At 42.6% G+C, this 21,088-nt stretch overlaps 1 protein-coding gene and 1 pseudogene across 1 annotated transcript in view; one reads left to right on the top strand and one right to left on the bottom strand.

Moving 5' to 3' along the window:
- The window catches only part of LOC148319656 (protein crumbs homolog 1-like), a 111,223-nt gene extending 102,470 nt beyond the window's left edge, over positions 1–8,753 (top strand). Inside the window, exons 5-7 of the mRNA XM_088280825.1 lie at positions 4,775–4,940; positions 7,879–8,502; positions 8,623–8,753. Coding sequence (XP_088136951.1) covers positions 4,775–4,940; positions 7,879–8,502; positions 8,623–8,753 — 921 coding nt within the window. The remainder of the gene's footprint in view (positions 1–4,774; positions 4,941–7,878; positions 8,503–8,622) is intronic.
- A 5,167-nt stretch (positions 8,754–13,920) lies between these two features.
- LOC148319655 (uncharacterized) lies at positions 13,921–20,532 on the bottom strand (annotated as a pseudogene).
- Positions 20,533–21,088: the final 556 nt, after the last annotated feature.

Genomic DNA, 21,088 nt, shown 5'->3' with positions numbered 1-21,088 from the left:
GGTCAAGCCGTGTGGTGTCCCCTATGACCTCTCTCTCCATGGCCAGCTCCAGCGCCTCCTGAAGAGTTCCAGGATGTGCCAATTGAGTCTGTATGCGGAGTTCTCTTGGGGTAATGGCCCGGATAAACTGGTCCCTGGCCAACTCACTCGCACGCCTTGACAGGGTTTCAATGTCATTCACAAATACACGGAGTGGTTCACCAGCCTATCTAGAGAGTGTGGTATATTTTGTTGTTGATGTGTGGGTCTGGCTCAGCCTCCCTCCGGACAGGTCGCTGAGCATGGCAGAATTGGTGATGGAAAAAACTTCTCTGACACAGCCATTTTGGTTAGAAAGAGATTTTATTCTCGTCACATGCTGATGTCAAAAGAAGTCTCCCCAAAAAGGGAAAGGTGTCCCCTCTCTCCGGCCTTCCCTTCTCTAAGGAATGGCCACACCGGACATGAATATCTAATTTTACCTTGTTGCATATGCCTTCTCATTGTACTAGTCTTTGACTTTGCTCCCGAAGCCCCCTACGGTGAGAGCAGATGTGGTTGCTCTTTGAAGTGGCCTTCAGGTGCCATCCAGGCTGCTACTATCCCCTCGAATGCTCCACAACTAAATACTGGTCAAGCCTTTTGTCCCCCTGCACAGTATCTCATTTACATTGGAATTTCAACACAAAGACTGGTCACTTCTTTTGTCTCCAATTAGTAAATTACTAAAATGTTCATAATAGTGGATATAAAAATACACTACAAGAGCTCTGAGCGTAGAACATTAGATTGACTGCATTGTTCAAAACGCCGTCTTAGGGCACCAACCAAAGCGCCATAGTCATCTCTTTCGGCTGGGCTGAGCAATAACAAGCAGGACAAAGATTCCTCTGTAAGACACATGGCCAGCTACAGTGCTTTATTCTTCTCAGTCCAGCTAGCAGCCTGTGCCAAAAGTTCAAATTGGCCATGGAAAGCCTCCCAGTCTGCCCTACCAGAGTATTTTGGAGTCTTGACAGGCTGATGACTACAATGGCGGCCATCAACGTCATTCGTGCTTGGTCCTCCCCGAGTGTTCAATGAGCCGAAACCAGCATTGAACGCCAGCTTCCTTGTGGTCAGCCTCAGGTGGTTAACATGCTCCAAAACACTTTCGGGGTTCATATCACGGCCGCATGCGCCATTGTAAGAATCGTCCACCACCTCCTCCTTGACTCGCAGGAGACCGCCGTAACTTTCTTTATACGTTGCCATACTGTCGTTTTCACTTCTGACACCAGTGCAGCGTTGTAGAGTAAATCAGGCCAATTAAATATCAGCAAACTCCTTTTTTATTAAGCCAAAAAAAACGGCCGCTGTTGGCCGCAACCACGCCGATACAACAACAACAACAACAACATGACGTTCACTCCAGTTGCCCGCCCGCTGCCTTCAAAGCCTCCCCAGAAAAGAGGAAAACACATAACCCGTGAACTATTTACAAAGTCGCTACAATATTAATGATGTATTTACAATGATTTGGAATGGACACAGTCCCCAGTCCCTCCCGTGACTCCCACCAAGACATTGAGGGAGAGGAAGGGAGTGTGGCCATATGGCTCATTTCCAGGAGGCATTTTTGGTACTTTTGTATTGATTTATGCAAAAATAATATAATTGAAAATGCAAGATAATATAATTTTCCTGATGAAAAAATAACATAAATTGAGCTTGTTCGTGAAAAATGCAGTGGCGGGCCGTGCATTTGACACATTGGCCTTTAGTGAAGTCCTACTCAGTCAACGTGAATAAATACCCCTCAGAACACTATCATTTATGACACCATGGCTGGAGAAATAATATACAGACACACTTAAGCACTACTGGGTGTTGCATGACCTAGGCTCTCTCGCAAGGTCCGTCTTGAAAATGGCCTTGCAAGTGTATCTGCAATGAAATCCACACTTTTTCCTCCTGTGGATATTGGGGTTTGAAAAAAGCAAGAATATATTTTAGATTTTTGAACGGTCACCAGTTATGACTTTCTGGTGTGTTGATTCCAACTAGTGCAGCCTCCTCACGAGTGAGTATCCTCTCACAAGATCACCTTCAATGTGAGGCCTGCGAGAAGGCTCATTGTAACCAACTTGTGATACGATTGGCCATCACAACTGTCTATCAGCTCTGAAAGCCCATTGACGCGCACAGTACAGACACCCACAGATTGTATCTGAAGGCAAATAGTACGCGCTCCTGGTATTATGAAATCTGCCTGGCAACATGAGCAAGCTGAATTCTGATTGGATATAAACTCAAACCTAAAAATGCAACACGAGGATATAATGTGACATCAATGTGAAGAATATTATCATGATTTCTTTCTTATGTGTTGTATCTTCTACCATTATTTCAGGTAAGTATGAATGAAGACTCAGGTATAGACGGATGCCTTTTAATAGCTACGGAACTGAGTAGGATAACATGGAGATCTCTCATTCACATTGCTCAAAGCACACACATTCTGTGTGATGAGGTCACACGTAACTACGCGAATCAATACAGACCAAAATACATAACATTATGTTAGGCCAGCAGAGAAGGCCTTCAAGGCCTTGACCACCCACCACTGGAAAAATTAACCATCCCGCCCATATGATCCCTTTAAATATAATGCAAAGAGGCAAGATGAATAGTGATGCAAGCAGCGTGAGTTGTAGTCAAGCCGAGCAAGCACAGTGACCCATCAGCCTCCGTCGAGAAGGGGCGTTCCTGTTAGGATACAAGAACGCCCAGTGGGCGTTCCGTCAGCGTTTAGTCAACCAGTGAGAATGAACCAGTTAGAACCGGGGTGTTCCCAACATGGCAGTGTTGCGAGGTGGGCCTTGGTGATATTATCTACCTGTATATAATGGCGTGGGATTTATGCCACAGTTACATAAGTGTGATGTCACATACCGCGTACGAAAACATGTTTTGTGCGTACTAAATTGTGTTTCGCATATAAAAGACCCTCCAAATGTACGCACCAAAAAGGTTTTATGCTTATGGCTTCTCTCTCCTCTATGCGTACAAAACGCTGATTCACGCTTGCAATGCAGCCGTGATTATTGTGCCACAATTCTTAAGCAATTAGAAGAGGGACACAAGAGCTGATTATGATTGGCTGTTTACTGTCCAATCATAACTCAGAGGTGGGGTAAAAAAAATTTATAGAACGGCGCTGTCAGGGATCGCCGGTCGGCGAGGAGGGGGTGGACCCAAAATGCGAGGAAGCGGGGATAAGGGTAACTTAAAGGGAATTTATTTAACAAAACAAAACCAAAAGGCAAACAAAGTACTAGGACAAACAATCGTGGCAGGGTGCAAAATAACAAAGACGAACTAAACGTGACTAAACAGAACAAAAAACCGAGGAACAAAGACAGTGACAAAAACTAGGGACAAGAGCGGGAGCGAGAGCGAGAGCGAGAACATGAGCGTGAACGAGATCAGGGAGCGGTCATGACAGTCCAAACGGAGCAATGCACCGACAATGAGTTGTTGGAGTGAGGTGTTCATATAGTCCAGTAATTAGGGGAGCAGATGGGCATCAGGTGTGTGAGGCTAACGGGGAACAGGTGCGTGGCTGGTGGGGACGGAGTGCTGAGGGGAAACGCCACTACTCAGCTGACAGAAACCAAAACAACTACAAAAGGCATGGGAGACGCGAAAACAACAACAAAAACCCTGCCATGACCGACACGGGTCATGACAGGCGCGGCACTATTGCAAAACAACCATGGCGACATCTAATGATGCACAACTCTGAGAGGTGATTTTTGAAAATTAAAAAAAACAAAACAAACAGAAAAACGTTTATAGAAGAACATAGACTAAAGGGACAATAATGTTAATCAAAGATATTTGCAAAAAAATATTTTTAATTATTACTATATGATAGTAACGACATTTGTTTTGTTCCCCTGTAAGATAAAAATACAAGACTTTAACGTAGTTATTAAGCCGACATTTTGTTGTCCTTGTCAGCTGCTGGGGTGTCGAGTGTGCTCCACTCATTTACAAATGCAGCTTTTAATTATTATCTTGCAATTATTCTTCATTTTGGCGGCACGTGGGAACCTGGTTAGCACGATGGCCTCACAGTGCAGAGGTGCAGGGTTCAATTCCGGCTGATCCCTTTCTGTATGGAGATTGCATGTTCTCCCCGTGCCTGCGTGGGTTTTCTCCGGGTACTGCGGTTTCCTCCCACGTTCCAAAAACATGCATGGCATGTTGATTGGACACTCAAACTTGTCCCTAGGTATGAGTGTGAGCTTGGAGGGTTGTTCGTCTATGTGTGCCCTGCGATTGGCTGGCAACCAGTTCAGGGTGTACGCCGCCTACTACCCGATGACAGCTGGGATAGGGTCCAGTACCCCCGCAACCCTAGTGAGGAGAAGCCGTATAGATAATGGATGGATGGATGGATGATTCGTATTTCAAGCTCATCAACCTTTAAGACAAAATGTTCATTTCTGCCTTAAGTGCCCTATGTGTAACAGGAATCAGGTCATCAAGTACCACGAATAAATAATGATAAGGAGGGGCACTTGAACGTGGCACCTCATCAGCAGCCAGTACCAATTTCCATATTGCATTCGTCTCTTACACTTTTCATGCTAAAATGTTCAATTGGTTACTCTAATTTTGCAGTCTTACTGTTAATCACTGTTAGGTTTGGAAATGTGCACTGTGTCTTTCCACACGGTTTTCAGTGGATCATTTGTGTCTCAGCATGATGTAATCTGTATTTCTTATTCGTCATTTTTCTCAACAGATGAGCCCTTGTCAAAATGGAGGAGAATGCACATTCACATTCAATGATTTCACATGTTCCTGTCCAGAGGACTACACGGGCGTTACTTGTGAAACTCGAGTATGGTGTGTCAGTGATACTTGTATAAATGGTGGCTATTGCATCAACCTCATTAATGGATATGAATGTAAGTATTTATATCTATAGACAGTGCCATGAAAAAGTATTGGCCGCCCTCCTGACTCCTGATTTGTGTATTTATAGCAATTAAATTTTTCAGATTATTGAGACCATTTTTATATTGCAAAAACCCGATTAAATTCAAAATGCAGTGCCTTGGCCGGACAAGATAAGTGTATTTGTGTTTCACCGTCAATACACAAAGCAAATCCCTACTCATGTTATTAAATCGATCACAACAGGACTGTTAGTCACTGATGGTGTAGTGTTACACTCGCCTGAGTTGTGTGAGGGCAGCGTGAGTTCAGTTCCCACTCAGTGACGGTATCTATGTCTGCCCTGTGACTGGGTGGCGACCAGTTCAGGGTGTAGTGCGCCTTTCGCCCGTAGTCAGCTGGGATAGGATCCAGCACCCTCCTGCAACCCTGTACAGAATAAGCGGTGTGGATAATTACCTGACTGGTTATCTTTAAGGTTTCGCATCAGTTCATATAACAAGGCTTGTTTAGGACTGCACTAGCCTGAGTAGGTGTGGAAAAGCCAAACATTCAAGACCAAACCAGGCTTAACGCTGAACAAATATGCCAAACTCATGGGAACCTGTTACAGACAAAAAAACATGCTGTGGCTTCAAGGCTTGACATAATTTTTCTTTGATGAGCGGTTTTGCAAAACAAGTTAAAATTTAATCAGCAATTTAGGATTTGATGAGTATTCCTTCCCCATTAATCCCAGGGACTTTGGCAAGGATTTTATTCAACAATAAAATTATGACAAATAATAACGGGGCATTTGAATGTAAGACTACAGCTAAGAAATATTTTAGTATTTGAGTATCTAATGAAAAGTACTGAATAAAGACCTATTATGAATATAAAAAGAGAAAGTCAAACACTTCACTTAAAGTGTAAGAGACATGAAAAAAAGTTACCCTATAAAAGCTTTTTTAAGAATGACCAAGTTTTTGTTCAACGTACATCAAGGCCCAAGAGGGGCCATTTGTTGACTGCCAGACAGTAGCTGATGTTAAATTTGCATCAGCAGTTATTTGCTGCATGCACTGTATCTGTGAATGACTGTTCTGTGTGTGTGTGTGCGTGGGGGTGTGTGTGCGTGCGGGGGTGTATGTGGGGGGGTGTGTGTGTGTGTGTTACAAAAATTTGTTACCTCTATTCTTTGTCTCGTCTGAATAGTTTTCAACCGATGCTTCTGGCCTTTTTTGTGTAAAACTGCACCTGTAGGGAACCAAAACAGACCGACGCCGTCCTCCCGGCGGTTAAAACAAAAGACAGCAATGCTACGTGTGCAATGTTCTTCTTTAAGTTAACCCAAAAATGTAAAAGGCAGGATTCTAAAAGTGCAAACCAATACAAGATGTCTTAAAAAAAAAAAAAAAAAAAAAGGAAAGTTTGGTGCAGGACCAACAAAATTCAACAAATGACACTAGTGAAACAATCACCAGGAAAATAAACACGGGGAACAAAAAGTGCGTGCAGAAAAAAGCTGCAAGGAAAAGTAATAACGAAAATCACTTGTCTCCAAAGAACAAGGGAATCCACTTCACGTAAATAGCAAACTGAGAAACATTAAAATGACACAAGTACTTACAGCAATGAGACATGAGAATGCGGGCAAAACATGATGTCTAAACATTCAACACTTGAGATCAATGATCGCGAGCAAGGAAGTCTTTAAGTAGTCCATTGTAAATTCGACTGAAAGGCGCGCCCCTCCAGCCAGCGATGACGCAACCCGGACGAACTGGAGGGAAACGCCCCCGCTCTAGATGAACAGACAACAAAACAGAAACATGACCTGCAGTACCAACACAACTGCTAGCAACTCCTGATTGCCCACGAAATAGTTCGACTCAGCTGGGCTTAGCCGACGGGAAAAGAAGGGATGTAGTATTTAGTTGACTGGAGAACGCTGAGAAAGAACTGCCCCTACTCCTGAATCCGAAGCGTCTATTTCTACGACAAAAGGGAATTTAGGGTTAGGGTGGTGCAATACTGGCGGGTTAGTGAAAGCTCGTTTAAGTTCCTGAAAAGCGTTCTTGGCACTCGTGTTCCATGAAAAAGGTGTTTTAACGGACGTAAGACGAGTGAGCAAAACCTCGAAAACGTAATTGTTTGCGGTTGGTAGGCGCGGGCGATTCTACCACCGCCTTGGCTATGTATAAATGATGAAACACATTAAGTTGTGGTGGGCATGCAAAAGCTAAAGCCAATTTATGTAGTGACCAAACATCAATGTGACTAAACCTCTGTGGCAATGCTTTTGAATTTCTGTTAGAATGAGTATTGTTTGGATCACTAAATGTCACGCGAGGAGCAGTATTTGGAACGAGAAGCAGACATAGCAAGGACGTGAAGTAAAAGTCTTTGTCAACAAAAATACAAAGTAACTTTAGAGAGCAGAGCTGGATGTAGAAGACATGGAAAGCTGACATCCTCATTCAGTAACTCGCTATGTGACATAATAAAGGAACAATCCACAAAAGGACTATAGGTACTGCAAAGCAACTCGTACCTCAAGATACGTCAAGGAACAACCAGTCACAACACTAAAGCAATTGCAACTGTTGATAAAGGTAGCAAAATGCATGCTCACGGCAGAGTTTGTCAGGGGTGCAAAATCTTCGCCAAATGCTCACCAGATGTTCGCCAACCGTTTTAGTTTTTTTTTTTTTTTTTTATTTTAGCATAAACAATTTACAGGCAAACAGCCACCGATCGCGTGGCGAACCTTTATATTATGTTGAACAAACTATGACGAGGGTACAACATTTGTTGCCTTCGCAAACACTGGCAATTGTTTTCCGCTTAGTGGGATAGAGGCTTAAAAATAAAATCATATCCAACAAACACATTCTAGTTAAAGAATACAATAATAATAATAAGAATGATGATAACTGACAACTGTTTGCATATGTTTACTCCTAGGTGTATACAATGCAACATTCAACAACAGTCCTGTACAGTTTATTGCTGGAAGTTCCCAGGTTGAACCAAAGACTTCAATATACATGGAGCTACGGACCCGGTCTGAGGATGCAGTTCTTTTGAAGGCCTCAAAGGGTTCTGATATAGTGATAGTTGGTCTGCTTGACTCCTCAGTCCGGGTTTTGATCTACATAGCTACCAGACCTGAGATACTGACCTTTACAGGAGAGCGCAAAGTGAGTGATGGGAAGTGGCATCAAGTAAATGTGTCAATGGCAGAAGAAGATCAAAAAGCTTCTTACTGGATAATTACTGTGGATGGAATTATTGATGCCAGGAGCCTACCTAAGAGCACAGGCAGTTCACATTTTGTCAATGATCAAAGCTCTGTGTTCACCATAGCAGAGAGCTTCATCGGGTGTTTAGGTGCAGTAAGGGTCCGAGGAGTTTATCTTCCATTTGTCAATGACTTCAACACTCCACAACAGTCTCTATTCCGTTTACTACCACATCAAAAAATATATTTGGGCTGTAGCAGTGCTCCTGTTTGTCATTCAGACCCTTGTCTAAATGGAGCAACATGTCATGATCTCTTTAATAAATTTAATTGTCAGTGTGACTCAGGTTGGGAAGGACCCCTATGTGAGACAGAAACTGATGATTGCATTTCCCATCCTTGTGTTCATGGGAACTGTAAAGACTCCTTAACTGGTTTTGAGTGTCTATGCCACCCTGGATATACAGGCACACTCTGTGACATGGATACGGATGAATGTGAGCAACATGTTTGTAAACATGGGGGCACCTGTCAAGATGGATACAACATGTATACCTGTTCATGTCCAAAAGGCTATAGCGGTCCACTATGCGAGTAAGTATGCAAATCAAAATGTATCTAAAATTGACATTTCTTTTTCCTTTTGCACGCAATACCATATCAAACAAACTTGACGCATTTACAAATAGGTGGGACTATCCACCACTACAATGTGGTAAAGACGTGCTTTGTACAAATGATGGAATATGCAGTGATGGCCTCTGGGGAGCGAACTGTACATGCGTTCCAGGTTTTAAAGGAAAAAGGTAAGTTTCTCTGAATGGCCTCTCATCCTTTCTACTCGACCCATTTGGGGTCACCACAGTGTGTCATAATTTTCCACCAAAGTCTATCTTCTGCATCCTCCTCTCTAACACCAACTGCCCTCACTATAGCCATCCAACCATTATCTATACCGCTTCTCCTCACAAGAGTCGCAAGGGGTGCTGTAGCCTATCCCAGCTGTCTTCAGGCAGTAGGCGGGGTCCCCCCTGAACTGATTGCCAGCCAATCGCAGGGCACACATTGACGAACAACCATCCGCGCTCACACACACACCTACGGGCAATTTAGAGTGTCCAATCAACCAGCCATGCATGTTTTTGGAATGTGGGAGGAAACCGTAGTACCTGAGGAAACCCACGCGAGCATGAGGAGAACATGCAACCTCCACACAAGAAGCCGAAATCAATCCCACGAGCTCTGCACAATACGAGGTACAGTTTACAGTACATAGAATTACCTTAAGTGCAGTGCATAATACCGGTCCTCAAGTTAGATGCGCACATGCGCCCTAATTATAATAACAATAGGGTGCCTTGTTTTTGCCAGGTTGCCGACTTTGAAAGTGGATTTGTGGCTTGAAGTCTTGTTGAGAAGAATTAAACCCAGTTGTACGGTGTATTATTTTTATATACTGTGTTAATTTTTTTCATATATATATATATATATATATATATATATATATATATATATAAAAACATATATATATATATATATATATAAACATATATATATATATATATATATATATATAAACATATATATATATATATATATATATAAACATATAACAAAAGCACTTTTTACTTAGAGTTGCATTTGCATTTCGGCCTGAGGGGAAATGACATAAGCAGGAGAGCGATTTGAGCCAAGACCACACGGCATGCAAACTCATCTCGTAGGAGCAATATCACCTGCTTGCACTTTTTGGGGGGGCTGCAGCCTAATTACACCCATTAAGATAGTGGTTCTCAAATAGTGGGGCGGACTCCCCTAGGGGGGTGAGGTGCCATGTTGAGGGTGGCTCGTGTGCCCATGGGGCAAATGCTTTTTTTTCCCCGTACTACAATAAAGTGTAATTGCACATCCACTCCAGTAGTTGACAGTGGCACTCTCATTGCCCATTGTGCACAGTGAGTATTAACTTTACGATGTAGGTTTGTTTGGCAACGGAAATGCTATTATATATGATTGCGGTGGAGAGTGGGTGGTGGGGTGGGGGAAGAAAATTGTTTTCTTCTTGCTGGGGGGGAGAGGCGTAATAGAAAATAATTGAGAAGCCGTGCAGTTAGACGACTACAAATCCCAGATGTCTGTTCAACCCTCTCCTCTTTCGGATAACAGTCAAATCTCTGTTGCTGTTCTGTCTGGCACCAGTGGGCAACTGTGTGATTAAAAATGATTAGTTAAAACATTTACCCATCAATTCAAGCTTATGTCGTTCTTACTACTTATATTTAACGGCAGGTGACATTGAAGGGAAAAAAAATGACATGATAGTGACTAGATGTGTGCCAAGGGTGTCATAGATAAGAATATGTCAAGCCAGGAGAAAAAAAAAACTGTGACACAACAGACTAGCTCAACTAACCTTTGTAATTATTTGTGCTAAAGAGGCCTAATCTAAAAATCCCGCTGTCACTCAACTAAAACTTGAGATTTTGAAAAGAATGTATAGGGGGCGTCCATGGCTCGGGTCCTCCAGTAACTGGAAGGACTGTGGATTCTCGCTCTGTCCAAGGCATGTGTCGTTGTGTCCTTGGGCAAAACACTTCACCCACGTTGCCTCAAGTGCCACTCACACTGTTGTATGTATGGCTGGGTGTGAATTAAAGGTGGTGGTCGGACCGGCCGTAGGTGCATGCTGGCAGCCACGCTTCCGTGAGCCTGCCCCAGGCCAGCTGTGGCTACACAGTGTAGTTTACCGCCGTGCATGAAAAACGTGTCGACTGTGAGTGATTTGAGTGTCCAGTTTTCCAGAAAAGCGCTATATAAATCTGATGCATTATATCTCCCCCTGTGGAACTGGCCTCAAACGCCATTTGTGTTTGCAAAAATCCTGTATGTGTGCGCAATCAACAACATGTCAATGTTTAAGCCAGTGATTCTCAAATAGTGGGGCGCGCCCCACTGGGGGGGCACGGTGTGACGCTGAGGGGGGCGCGTGGGACCCAGAATGTTTTTTTATTTGAACTATATGTAAGTCCGTGCACAGCAGCAGCAACAAGCTACATGATGGCAAATAAACGACTCCACTAACAAGTAGCATGCTAAACGAGGAGGCGAGCAAGGAGGCGCTAAGCGTGCTAATCGCTAAAATGAATTGCTTCGATGTACGCTCAACTTTTAAGAGAAGTCTGACTCGAACTGCATTTGGGCGGAGAGCCAGCAGCTATGAACAGAAATGTTGTATTGCAACCATTACGTATCTAAACATAAAATAAAGGAACACGGAAATGGCTGACTTCATCACGACGAAGAGGTTCGATGTCAAATGTATAGTAACCATAAAAAATTTTTAAAAACGTATTGTAAACATACTAAAACTGTTGCTAGATGTTTTGTTTGTATAGAATTTTTGTTTAAAATCCCCCTGTCTCTTCCTTTTGTCTTTTCTATAATATGTACGTACTAATAACTGTGTTTGGTTTGTTGATGTTAATAAAGTTTTTTTTTAAAAACTTATAGTAAATATTTATCATCTCATCAATATTTGCAGAACAAAGTACTGAGTTTCGAGATCCTCACAATAATAGTTATCAAAATTATATTTCTTATCAATTTAGCTTTGTTAAGGGATATTTTATTGACAATCTAACATCAATATACAAAGATAGAAAAAAATTGGTGGAGCGGGGGAGGGGGGCGCAAATCGTTTTCTTCTTGGTACGGGGGGTGTGACAGCAAATAATTGAGAAGCACTGGTTTAGGCCCTCCTTGGCCCTGCCCCCAAAATTGCCAATAACACCAGGGATCACTAGTGTGGTGCAAGACATTATGGGAACATCTAAACATTACATCGACTTATGTGACCTATGATGGTCTGGGTGTGTTACAGTGTTGTTTTTGGCAGGCATTTTAGATTTAGTCTTAGTCATTTGGACAAAAATGCTAATTAGTTTTCGTCACATTTAGTCACTCCTACTTGTGATAGTTTTAGTTGACGAAAAAAAATAGTTTTAGTCTAGTTTTTGTAAATTTATTCGACGAAAACTCAAAAAGTTTACATTTGTTAAAACTAGGCACTCAAGGTTTCCACCCAATAGCAAAGACTTTCTGTTCAACTACTAAGTACTATGCATTATAAACAGATAAAGTGGTCAATGCTCATTGCTCCAAAATAAGCCAAGAATCAAAACATTTTATTTGGTAACTGTTGTGGCTGTAAAGCAACATAAATAATACCAAAATAAAAACGTTTTAACAACATAGACTTGTAGTAGACCTGTTCTAATACAGTCGCACAAGTATAAACGCTATCATACATGTCTTGTTTACTTGTACCAGTTCGCTGTTAATCACAACAAAGTAGCCTACCGAGTGTCACTGTCACCATGGTCCGTCAAAGAAAAGCGTGTGTGCGAGCCAAGACGAATGACGGCAGACTTTTTTTTTTTTTTGAATGACCACAGGCGTGTCCATGGTTTGTTGCGCAGGTGTGTGCGGCGCATGTGCCCTGCGTGTTGTCCCGGTGGCGGGCATGCCCAAATGCAAGAAAGACAGATTACATGTACAATAGGAAGGGATGTCAGAAATTTTGAACGCGTATGACGGACCACACGCTAACAATTTCGTCCTGTCTCGTCAACAAAAATTTATGTTTGGCACGTCATGTTTTCGTCATCAAAGAGCCACATTTATCTCGTCATCGTCTCGTTATCTTTGTGAAAAAAACAGGCGTCAACAAAATATTCTTGGCATCGTCATCGTTGGAGAAAGAAACACCGTTGTGTTATTCATTAGTGTAACAGGTTGGGCATAAATATCCATAAACTTGACTCTCTCCCTCCATGTCTTACAAATGTGGTCACTTGGCTGCGGCCGGTTTGATTTATTAACACTCACATGCTATTCATTTGGTGTCATTTGGTTTTGTGAACAATTATCGATACAAATTTAAAAAAATGGGAGCGTATGCATTATTTTCAACTGTTTTTGGTAGTTTACTTGACTACGCAATTGCGCAGAAACCCCCATACCTCATGTAAGATTGTACTGGTCCGTGTCAAATAACCAGGAAAAAAGATTTTATCGACAGAGAAGAGACATGTACGCATGTAGCATCGGGATGGCGCCACCGGATTTCCATAGTAACCAGTGGCTGCATTGAGAAACGCTGCTGGTCATCATCATATATATATATATATATATAAAAAAAAAAAAAAAAAAAGAGGAGGGGAGGCATTATATCTGCTTCTAAATGTCATGGCTGAAGATAAATTGACGCACAGAGAGTCAGAATAAAAATGTACCCTTGCTAAGAGGAGCCATGTCGCATGTGGTGAAATTGACTGTTAAATGTGACAGTCATGACATTGTGGGCAGTACACGCCAGACAGTCGAAATAAATAATGAGCTTATGTTTTGCTTGTTGACAGTTCCGCGGTGAGCTCGGGGCCGAGTTGTTTTGTGTGCCGTACTTGCGATTTACTTCCTCCTCTTCGAAGTGAAGTGCAGTAAAGACTTTTGCGAAACACGTCTCACTTCATTCGGCACCAACTGTTGAAAATGTTCTAGAATTATAAAAGACACAGGAGGCTTCGATGTGGCAGTCACTAGTTTCCTTTACTGTAGCACTCTCTACAACACCTTCTTCAACTTCGCAATAAACCATTCATCCATACTCTCCTGCACTAGCGCCCCATAGTGGACACTTATGTTATGCCATTACACTGAGCATCAGTACCCCCCCCCCCTTTTAGTTGTCAAACCCTTTTCTTCACTTATATTTGACTGCACTAAACCAAGAAAATTCAAAACACTCAACTACTATTTTCACAGGATAGTAAACAACAATATATTTGACGTGTTTATTTTCACACACACATAATGTTGTATGCAAACAAAATACTGTGTTTACAATGTGAAAAATGGACTCCCTCTGAAGCTAAAAGCTTATGAACAGGGATCCAGCACACCACCACCAAACAAAAGATTTATCTTGTACTGACGTAATCAATTTGATATAAATGTCATTTACAAGATGTTTACAGTGCTGGGCAACGGCTCATAGTTAAAAAAAAAAAAAATAAATAAAAATGGCATGCAAATCAAAATTTCAGTGTGGTGCTAAAACAGATATGATGGGCCAGTTCATGTACATTTCAACTTAAATAATAACCATTGATAACTCAGTAATCATGTAAAAGAGAGAAAAGTTTAACTCTGAGTCATTTGGCTGCAAAATTTTTAGATACATATTAGGCGGGTACACCCCGAACTGGTTGCCAGCCAATCGCAGGGCACACATACATTCAATCAATCAAATTTTATTTATACTCACAATCACACCTAGGAACAATTAGAGTGTTTAATCAAGCCACTATGCATTTTTTTGGAATGTGGGAGGAAATTGGGAGTACCAGAAAACCCATGCAGGCACAGGGTTATGAACAACTAGTAGCCTAATAATAATTTAAACATTTTTTTATTATTCCTCATATTAATAAGAAGCAATGAATCTTCTTTTACTTTTACATATATACTTATACTTTTCCATGACAATACCAACAAAAATAATTCATTAAAGATAGTAATAGAACATAGCTAGTTTAGGTTTATCTCATTTTTGATACCTTCCTCTTCGCTATAGTTCTGAAATGTTGATTTTATATATATATTTTTTTTTGAACGGTTGTAGCGTTGGACATTGTTGTTAATATTTAGTCTGTTCCAAACTTTCACTCCACAAATAGATATCTCAAAGCTTTTAATTGTTGTGCTTGAGTACTTTGTCTTTAGTTATATATTCCCCTAAAATTCTAGCCACCCTCTCTCAGACATTTTCTTAGATATTGCCCGGAAGTAACTTATTTCTCCTTGGACAATATTTGTGCAGTTTTAAATCCCACTAGAGCAAACAATGTTGAAATTTTAGATTGTAGAAACAGTGCATTTCTGTGGTTATGGTGTCCAACATTATGAATTGCTGAATAAAGTTCATTCCCTCTTATTTATGATTAAACTCATTGCTTCTTTAATCTCGTTGACTGTTTTTAGGTTCTTATTTACCTGTCATGTTTCAGCAGAGTCTTTCTCTTTCTTTAGAAGACTGCGAAAGACTGCCGTCAAAACATGTCAGGCAAATAACAACCTAATGTCCACAATGGTAAGGATGACTATGTTGCCTCCCGAAGGAGGAAGGCTGGTGAAGAAATCCACTGCTATGTGCGACAAGGGGTGTCAGGTACTGCGAGCGGCTGCAGCAGGCCGGACCAGCTCTTAGTGGAGTTCTTACTCCGTGCGCACATGGTTACAAGCAGAAACGAATGCTCTTGTGTCCTCCTCCATGGAGGGCCACCAGAAGCGTTGGCAGAGCGTTTTGTCAAATCGCTGAAAGCCGTGTCTGCTTCACAGGACCACTGGGAGGACGCGAGAGCAATACGACTATTGTGCCTGATGAACCTACGATAGAAATTAATGAAGCCAAGAAAGTGCTGCAATTGCTTACGGGAGCAGGGTTTAGGCCCAATAGCCACGGCTGTCTTCTTCGCAGGATCCATCAGAAGCCCTCCTTTGTCAATGACGTATCCCATAAAGGTGGTCTTGGAGACGTGGCACTCCCACTTCTCTGGCTTCACATAGAGCTTGTTCTCAAGGAGCCTCTAAGGAACTTGCTGCACATTATGCACATGTTGTGATTGGGACCTAGAAAATATCAGAATGTCATCCAGATACACAAATACAAACACTGCAATCATGTTCCATAAGACGTCATTGGCCAGAGCCTGGAAGACTGCAGGTGCATTGGTAAGGCATGGCAACATACTCATTGTGGCAACGGTGAGTATTGAAAGCAGCCTTAATTCGTCCCCCTCCATAATGTGAACCAGGTGGTACACCTGAGGTAGGTCCAATTTGGTGAAGATGGTGGCACCATGGAGTGGGGTGAAAGCAGAGTCTATGAGAGGCAATGGATCTGTTTCTGAAAGCAATGCTGTTAAGTCCACACATGGATGAAAGGTCTTGTCCTACTTGTCCACAAAAAAAAAAAAAAAAAAACCTGCACCCACAGGCAAAGTGGAGCGTCGATTCTTGGAGCCAATGACTCGGAGATGATTTTCCTCCATTACTGCTCATTCCCGTCGTGATATTTTAAACAGTCAATCACTGGGTAGGGGTGCACCTGGCTTAAGGTCGATGTGCAATCATACGGCCTGTGTAGAGGCAAGGATGTTGCATATGGTTTACTAAAAACTGGAGCAAGGTCATGATAACAGGTAGGATTGTGAATTAGATCTAATTGTTCAGGCAGTGGGCGGCATGGTGGCCCGACTGGTTAGCACGATGGCCTCACAATGAGAGACAGCAGCTGTCATGGGTTCGATCCCGGCTCCGGCCATCCTGTGTGGAGTTTGCATGTTCTCCCCGTGCCTGCGTGGGTTTTCTCCGGGTACTCCGGTTTCCTCCCACATTCCAAAAACATCGATGGCAGGTCGATTGAATACTCTAAATTGCCCCTAGGAGAGTGGATGGTTGTTCGTCTCTGTGTGCCCTGCAATTGGCTGGCAACCAGTTCAGGGTGTCCCCCGCCTACTGCCCAAAGATAGCTGGGATAGGCTCCAGCACCCCCTGCGACCCTAGTGAGGAGAAGCGGTACAGAAGATGGATGGATGGATGTTATTTTATATTTATTATTTAATCTTTAATTAACTTAATTTCTGTATTTAATTAAATTATTTATTATTTTTGCACTGGAGAGGGGAGCTCTCCAATCTTGTACACTGAGAACAGTGACAATAAATGGCATTCTGATTCAGATTCAGCTGTCGGAGGTTGGGTGCTGTTGTGTTAGCATCACCAAAGTATCAAATAAATATTTAGGTTTTGTTTATTTATTTAAGGCAATTAATCTAGAGACCAGTATGAGAAAGGTGGACAAAAGGGCAACTGTCCATGATGCCGTAGTCTGTCTTATCATTCATGGTATTGCAAGCAAGAAACATCACAGGTTTAGACAACAGACTGGAAAAAAAAAACTCTGCCCAAAGCAAACCACTCACATCTTTCTAACCAGCCATCTGATTGGCTGGGCTGATAAGCACCCAGAATGCCTAAGTACTCTTTTTGTGTTATTTTTATTTCTTTTTGGGGTATGAATGGCATGAGAGATGCATATTTGTGTTAATTGTATTTCTTTGTTTCATTATTTGCTTGTATGCTGTTCGGTGCTAGTTTTGCCCGAGCCACCTCATCTGACTCCTCTCAACACGGAGAAGCAGCGGCCCGACTATGAGTCCCTCTTGGTTGGATGGACACCCGGCGGAGGAAACTCATTTTGGCCGCTTGTATCCGAGATCTTGTTCTTGCGGTCACGACCCACAGCTCGTGACCATAGGTGAGAGGAGGAACATAAATCGATTGGTAAATCAAGAGCTTTGCCTTTTGGCTCAGCTTTCTTCACCACGACAGACCAATTCAGGGTCCGCATCACAGCAGACGCTGCACCGATCCGCCTGTTGATCTCACGCTCCATCCTCCCATTACTCGTGAACAAGATAGACCCCAAGATACTTAAACTCCTACACTTGGGGCAGAATCTCTTCCCCGACCTGGTCGAGGGCACTCTACCCTTTTCCGACTGAGAACCATGGTCTCAGATTTGGAGGTGGTGATCATTACAACCGCATTGCACTTGGCTGCGAACCGCTCCGGTGAAAGTTGGAGATCATGGCTTGAAGAAGCCAACAGTACTACATCTGCAAAAAGCAGAAATGCAATACTGAGGCCACCAAACCGGATCCCCTCATTGCCTAAGCTGTGCCTGGAAATTCTGTCCATAAAAGTTATGAACCGAATCGGTGACAAAGGGCAGCCTTGGCGACTTACTGCCGGCAATGCGGACCAAACTCTGACATCGGTGGTACAGGGACCCTGCCCAGGGGGCTCGTTACCCCATACTCCCGAAGCACATGCCACAGAACTCCCAGAGGGACATGGTCGAACACATTCTCCAAGTCCACAAAACACATGTGAACAGGTTGGGCGAACTCCCATGCACCCTCAAAGACCCTGCCGGGAGTGTAGAGCTGGTCCACTGTTCCACGGCCAGCACAAAAATGTATCTATTTTTACATCTACGCTTATGAACATTTTAGTAATTCTCTTTAAGTAACTATGAGGGGACTGGAGATTAATGAAGTGACCAGTCTTTGTGTTGAAATTCCACTGCCCTGAAGGACTAGAGACCTTCTAATTATTTATGGTAGGGCAGGATGCTGGCTGAGGTCAGTGACCTTTCAGGATGTGAAGAGCACTAAAGGTGATTGTAACAGACTGGATGGCACCAGAAGGCCACTTCAAAGGGGAACCACATTTGCTCTCACTGGAGGAGGCTTTTGGGACTAGTAGAATGAGAATGCATATGTAACAAGGTAAAATTATATATTAATGTTCTGTTCCCTATAAGAAGGGGACACCTTTTCTTTTTTGGGGAACTTCTGACATCAGCTGTGTTGACACCAATAAATCTTTTTCCATCTACCGGTGCGTCTCAGAAGTTTTTTCATCACCAATCCAGCCTTGCTTGCCGACCTGTCCGGAAGGAAGCTGGGCCAGACTAGCACATCAACAACAAAATATACCACAAAAACCACACTACCCACATCTGCTCGACGTCTCTCACCTGGGGCAACTCCAGAGTGGAAGAGTGTCCAACCCCTCTTAAGAGGACTGGTACTGGTTGACGCGTCCGGGGAAGGGAAAATGAGGTCCATTAATTTTGTTCGTCGTAAGGTGTCTGGTGAGCTGTGCTTTGTCTGGACCCTCACCTAGGACCTGTTTGCCATGGGTGACCCTACCAGGGTCAAAACTTCCCAGACAACTTAGATCCTAGGATCATTGGGACATGCAAACCCCGCCACCACGGTAAGGTGACAGCTCACATAGAGGTGAAATCATTTGTGAGATTATCTATCGAACCAATATAATTTGGAAAACAAGCAATTTCCAGATGGAGGAGCTCAAGAACGCAGTCATGGCTGAAGAGCTAATATCGTGGCTGCTATAGCTTTGATTGTGGTCAATACTATGGCAAAGAGCCAGGGCTTCAAACTCAAAGTAATGGTCAGACACAGCAGCTTCATTTGAGGATGCTAAGCCTCAGGTTATCACCAAATCTAAAGTATTACCATTTGTATGTGTCGCTTTAGCTATAATTTGCGTGAAACCAAAAGTAAAATTATTGTCTGAAACGCCAAGGTGAGTGGTTCCAAATGAAGATTCAGATGAATGTTAAAGTCACCCATAATAATTATATTATCTGCATGAGTTACCAAATCATCCACAAATTCAGAAAATTCATCTAAAACGCCAGAGCATGAGCCAGGGGGGCGGTAAAGAACTGCAAGATGAAACAGCAACGCAGCATTGAATCGCATAGTGAGAATTTAAAATGTTTCAAAGGCATCGCTAGAACGAGGGCTAAGTTTCAGATCAGATTCGGAAATGTAGGCGACACCCACGCCTTTCTTACGAGGGCGCACAACTTGTGAACTCAAAGTTTGGAGGCGAGGGCTCATTTAGCAGTAAAAACTGATTTGGTTTTACCCTGGTCTCGCAAAGACCAATCATGTTAAGGTTGTGGTCTCTAATGAGCTCATTAACTAACAGGGCTTTCGATGAGAGCGAGCTAATATAAAAAAAAGAATGAGTTTCAATAAAATAGGTTTATCTAAATTATTCCGCATGACAGGATTCCTCGTTATAATATTAATAAGATTGTGTTGCCTAGATCCCGTATTGTACCTCGAGCAACTATAAGCGCAAATTACGACGGTAGGAATATGATAGTTATTGGACGGCTTTCGAGTTATATTATTTTGAGGGAATGCTTCGTCGTCGATAAGAAAGACCGAGGAAGAATGCTTAAACCGATCATGTATCACCACCTCAGTAGAAACTATACCAGTATGTGATGCAACAGTGTGTGGTGTGTAGCGCCCTAATCTACAAAACGAAAAACTGTCTTGAGTCTAGCTATAGCCGTACAGACTCCATACCCATCCTTACAGGCTCACGAATCGCCTGCTCTGATGTGAACTGTCATGAAAGGCTCAAACAGTAATCTGTTTCTAGAAAGAGTGATGGCACCTTCCCAGTTAGAGTGAAGGCTGTCCATCTTCAGCAGGTCGAGTAGGCCCCAGAAAGAGGACCAATTATCTACAAACTGCAGTCCCTACTCACTACAAAAGCTAGCCAGCCACTGATTAAATGAGACTAATCTGCTAAACCTCTCACAGAAAGGACCCAGAGACAATTACTCGATGTAGACTTATCTTTCTGGGGAAATCACAAGTCCTTACAATATTTTTCTTTGCGATCACTGATTGCCTCATCGTAGTATCATTGTAGCCTCATCCTAGTATCATTGCAATATAATCAGAGGTTTCAGTGAATGCCTGTTTCCCAGAACTTCTTAAACAGGATAATGCTTGAGAGCGGTGGCGTGGTAGAAAACATTGTGCAAAAGTCACTGCTGGCTATCCAAAGTGATCGGAAGCTGTTATTGCTGTGGAAGGAGCTGCAATCAAGTATTGACCATGACTTGATGACGTGGTGTGAATACTTTCACAACAATGAACTACAGACTTGTGCAATGTATCTCTCGTACATTTGTGCTATTTCCTATAATACAAAAACAGGTGAAAACACCTTTCCTTTCTTCTGTGACAAGAAATTGGGCATTGCTAATGAATATGAATACTTTTGCATAACACTGTACATACATCATGCAATCATCATATCGCACACTCATCACACAACACTTAAGCCCAATTTTTGTTCTTTTTGCCTTTGCAGAAACAAGCCCATAAACAAGAAACATCCTGGCTGGTAATGGCTGCCACCTTGTTCTCCTTCTGCATGCTAGTTTTGATATGTGGCCTGACCTTC

This window comes from Idiotropiscis lumnitzeri, chromosome 18 (genome assembly GCF_059441095.1).
Source record: "Idiotropiscis lumnitzeri isolate Australia: NSW breed Sydney's pygmy pipehorse chromosome 18, RoL_Ilum_1.0, whole genome shotgun sequence".
Classification (NCBI taxonomy): Eukaryota; Metazoa; Chordata; class Actinopteri; order Syngnathiformes; family Syngnathidae; genus Idiotropiscis; species Idiotropiscis lumnitzeri.
Note: the sequence above shows the minus strand (reverse complement) of the source record. Positions and strands in the feature narration are given on the sequence as shown.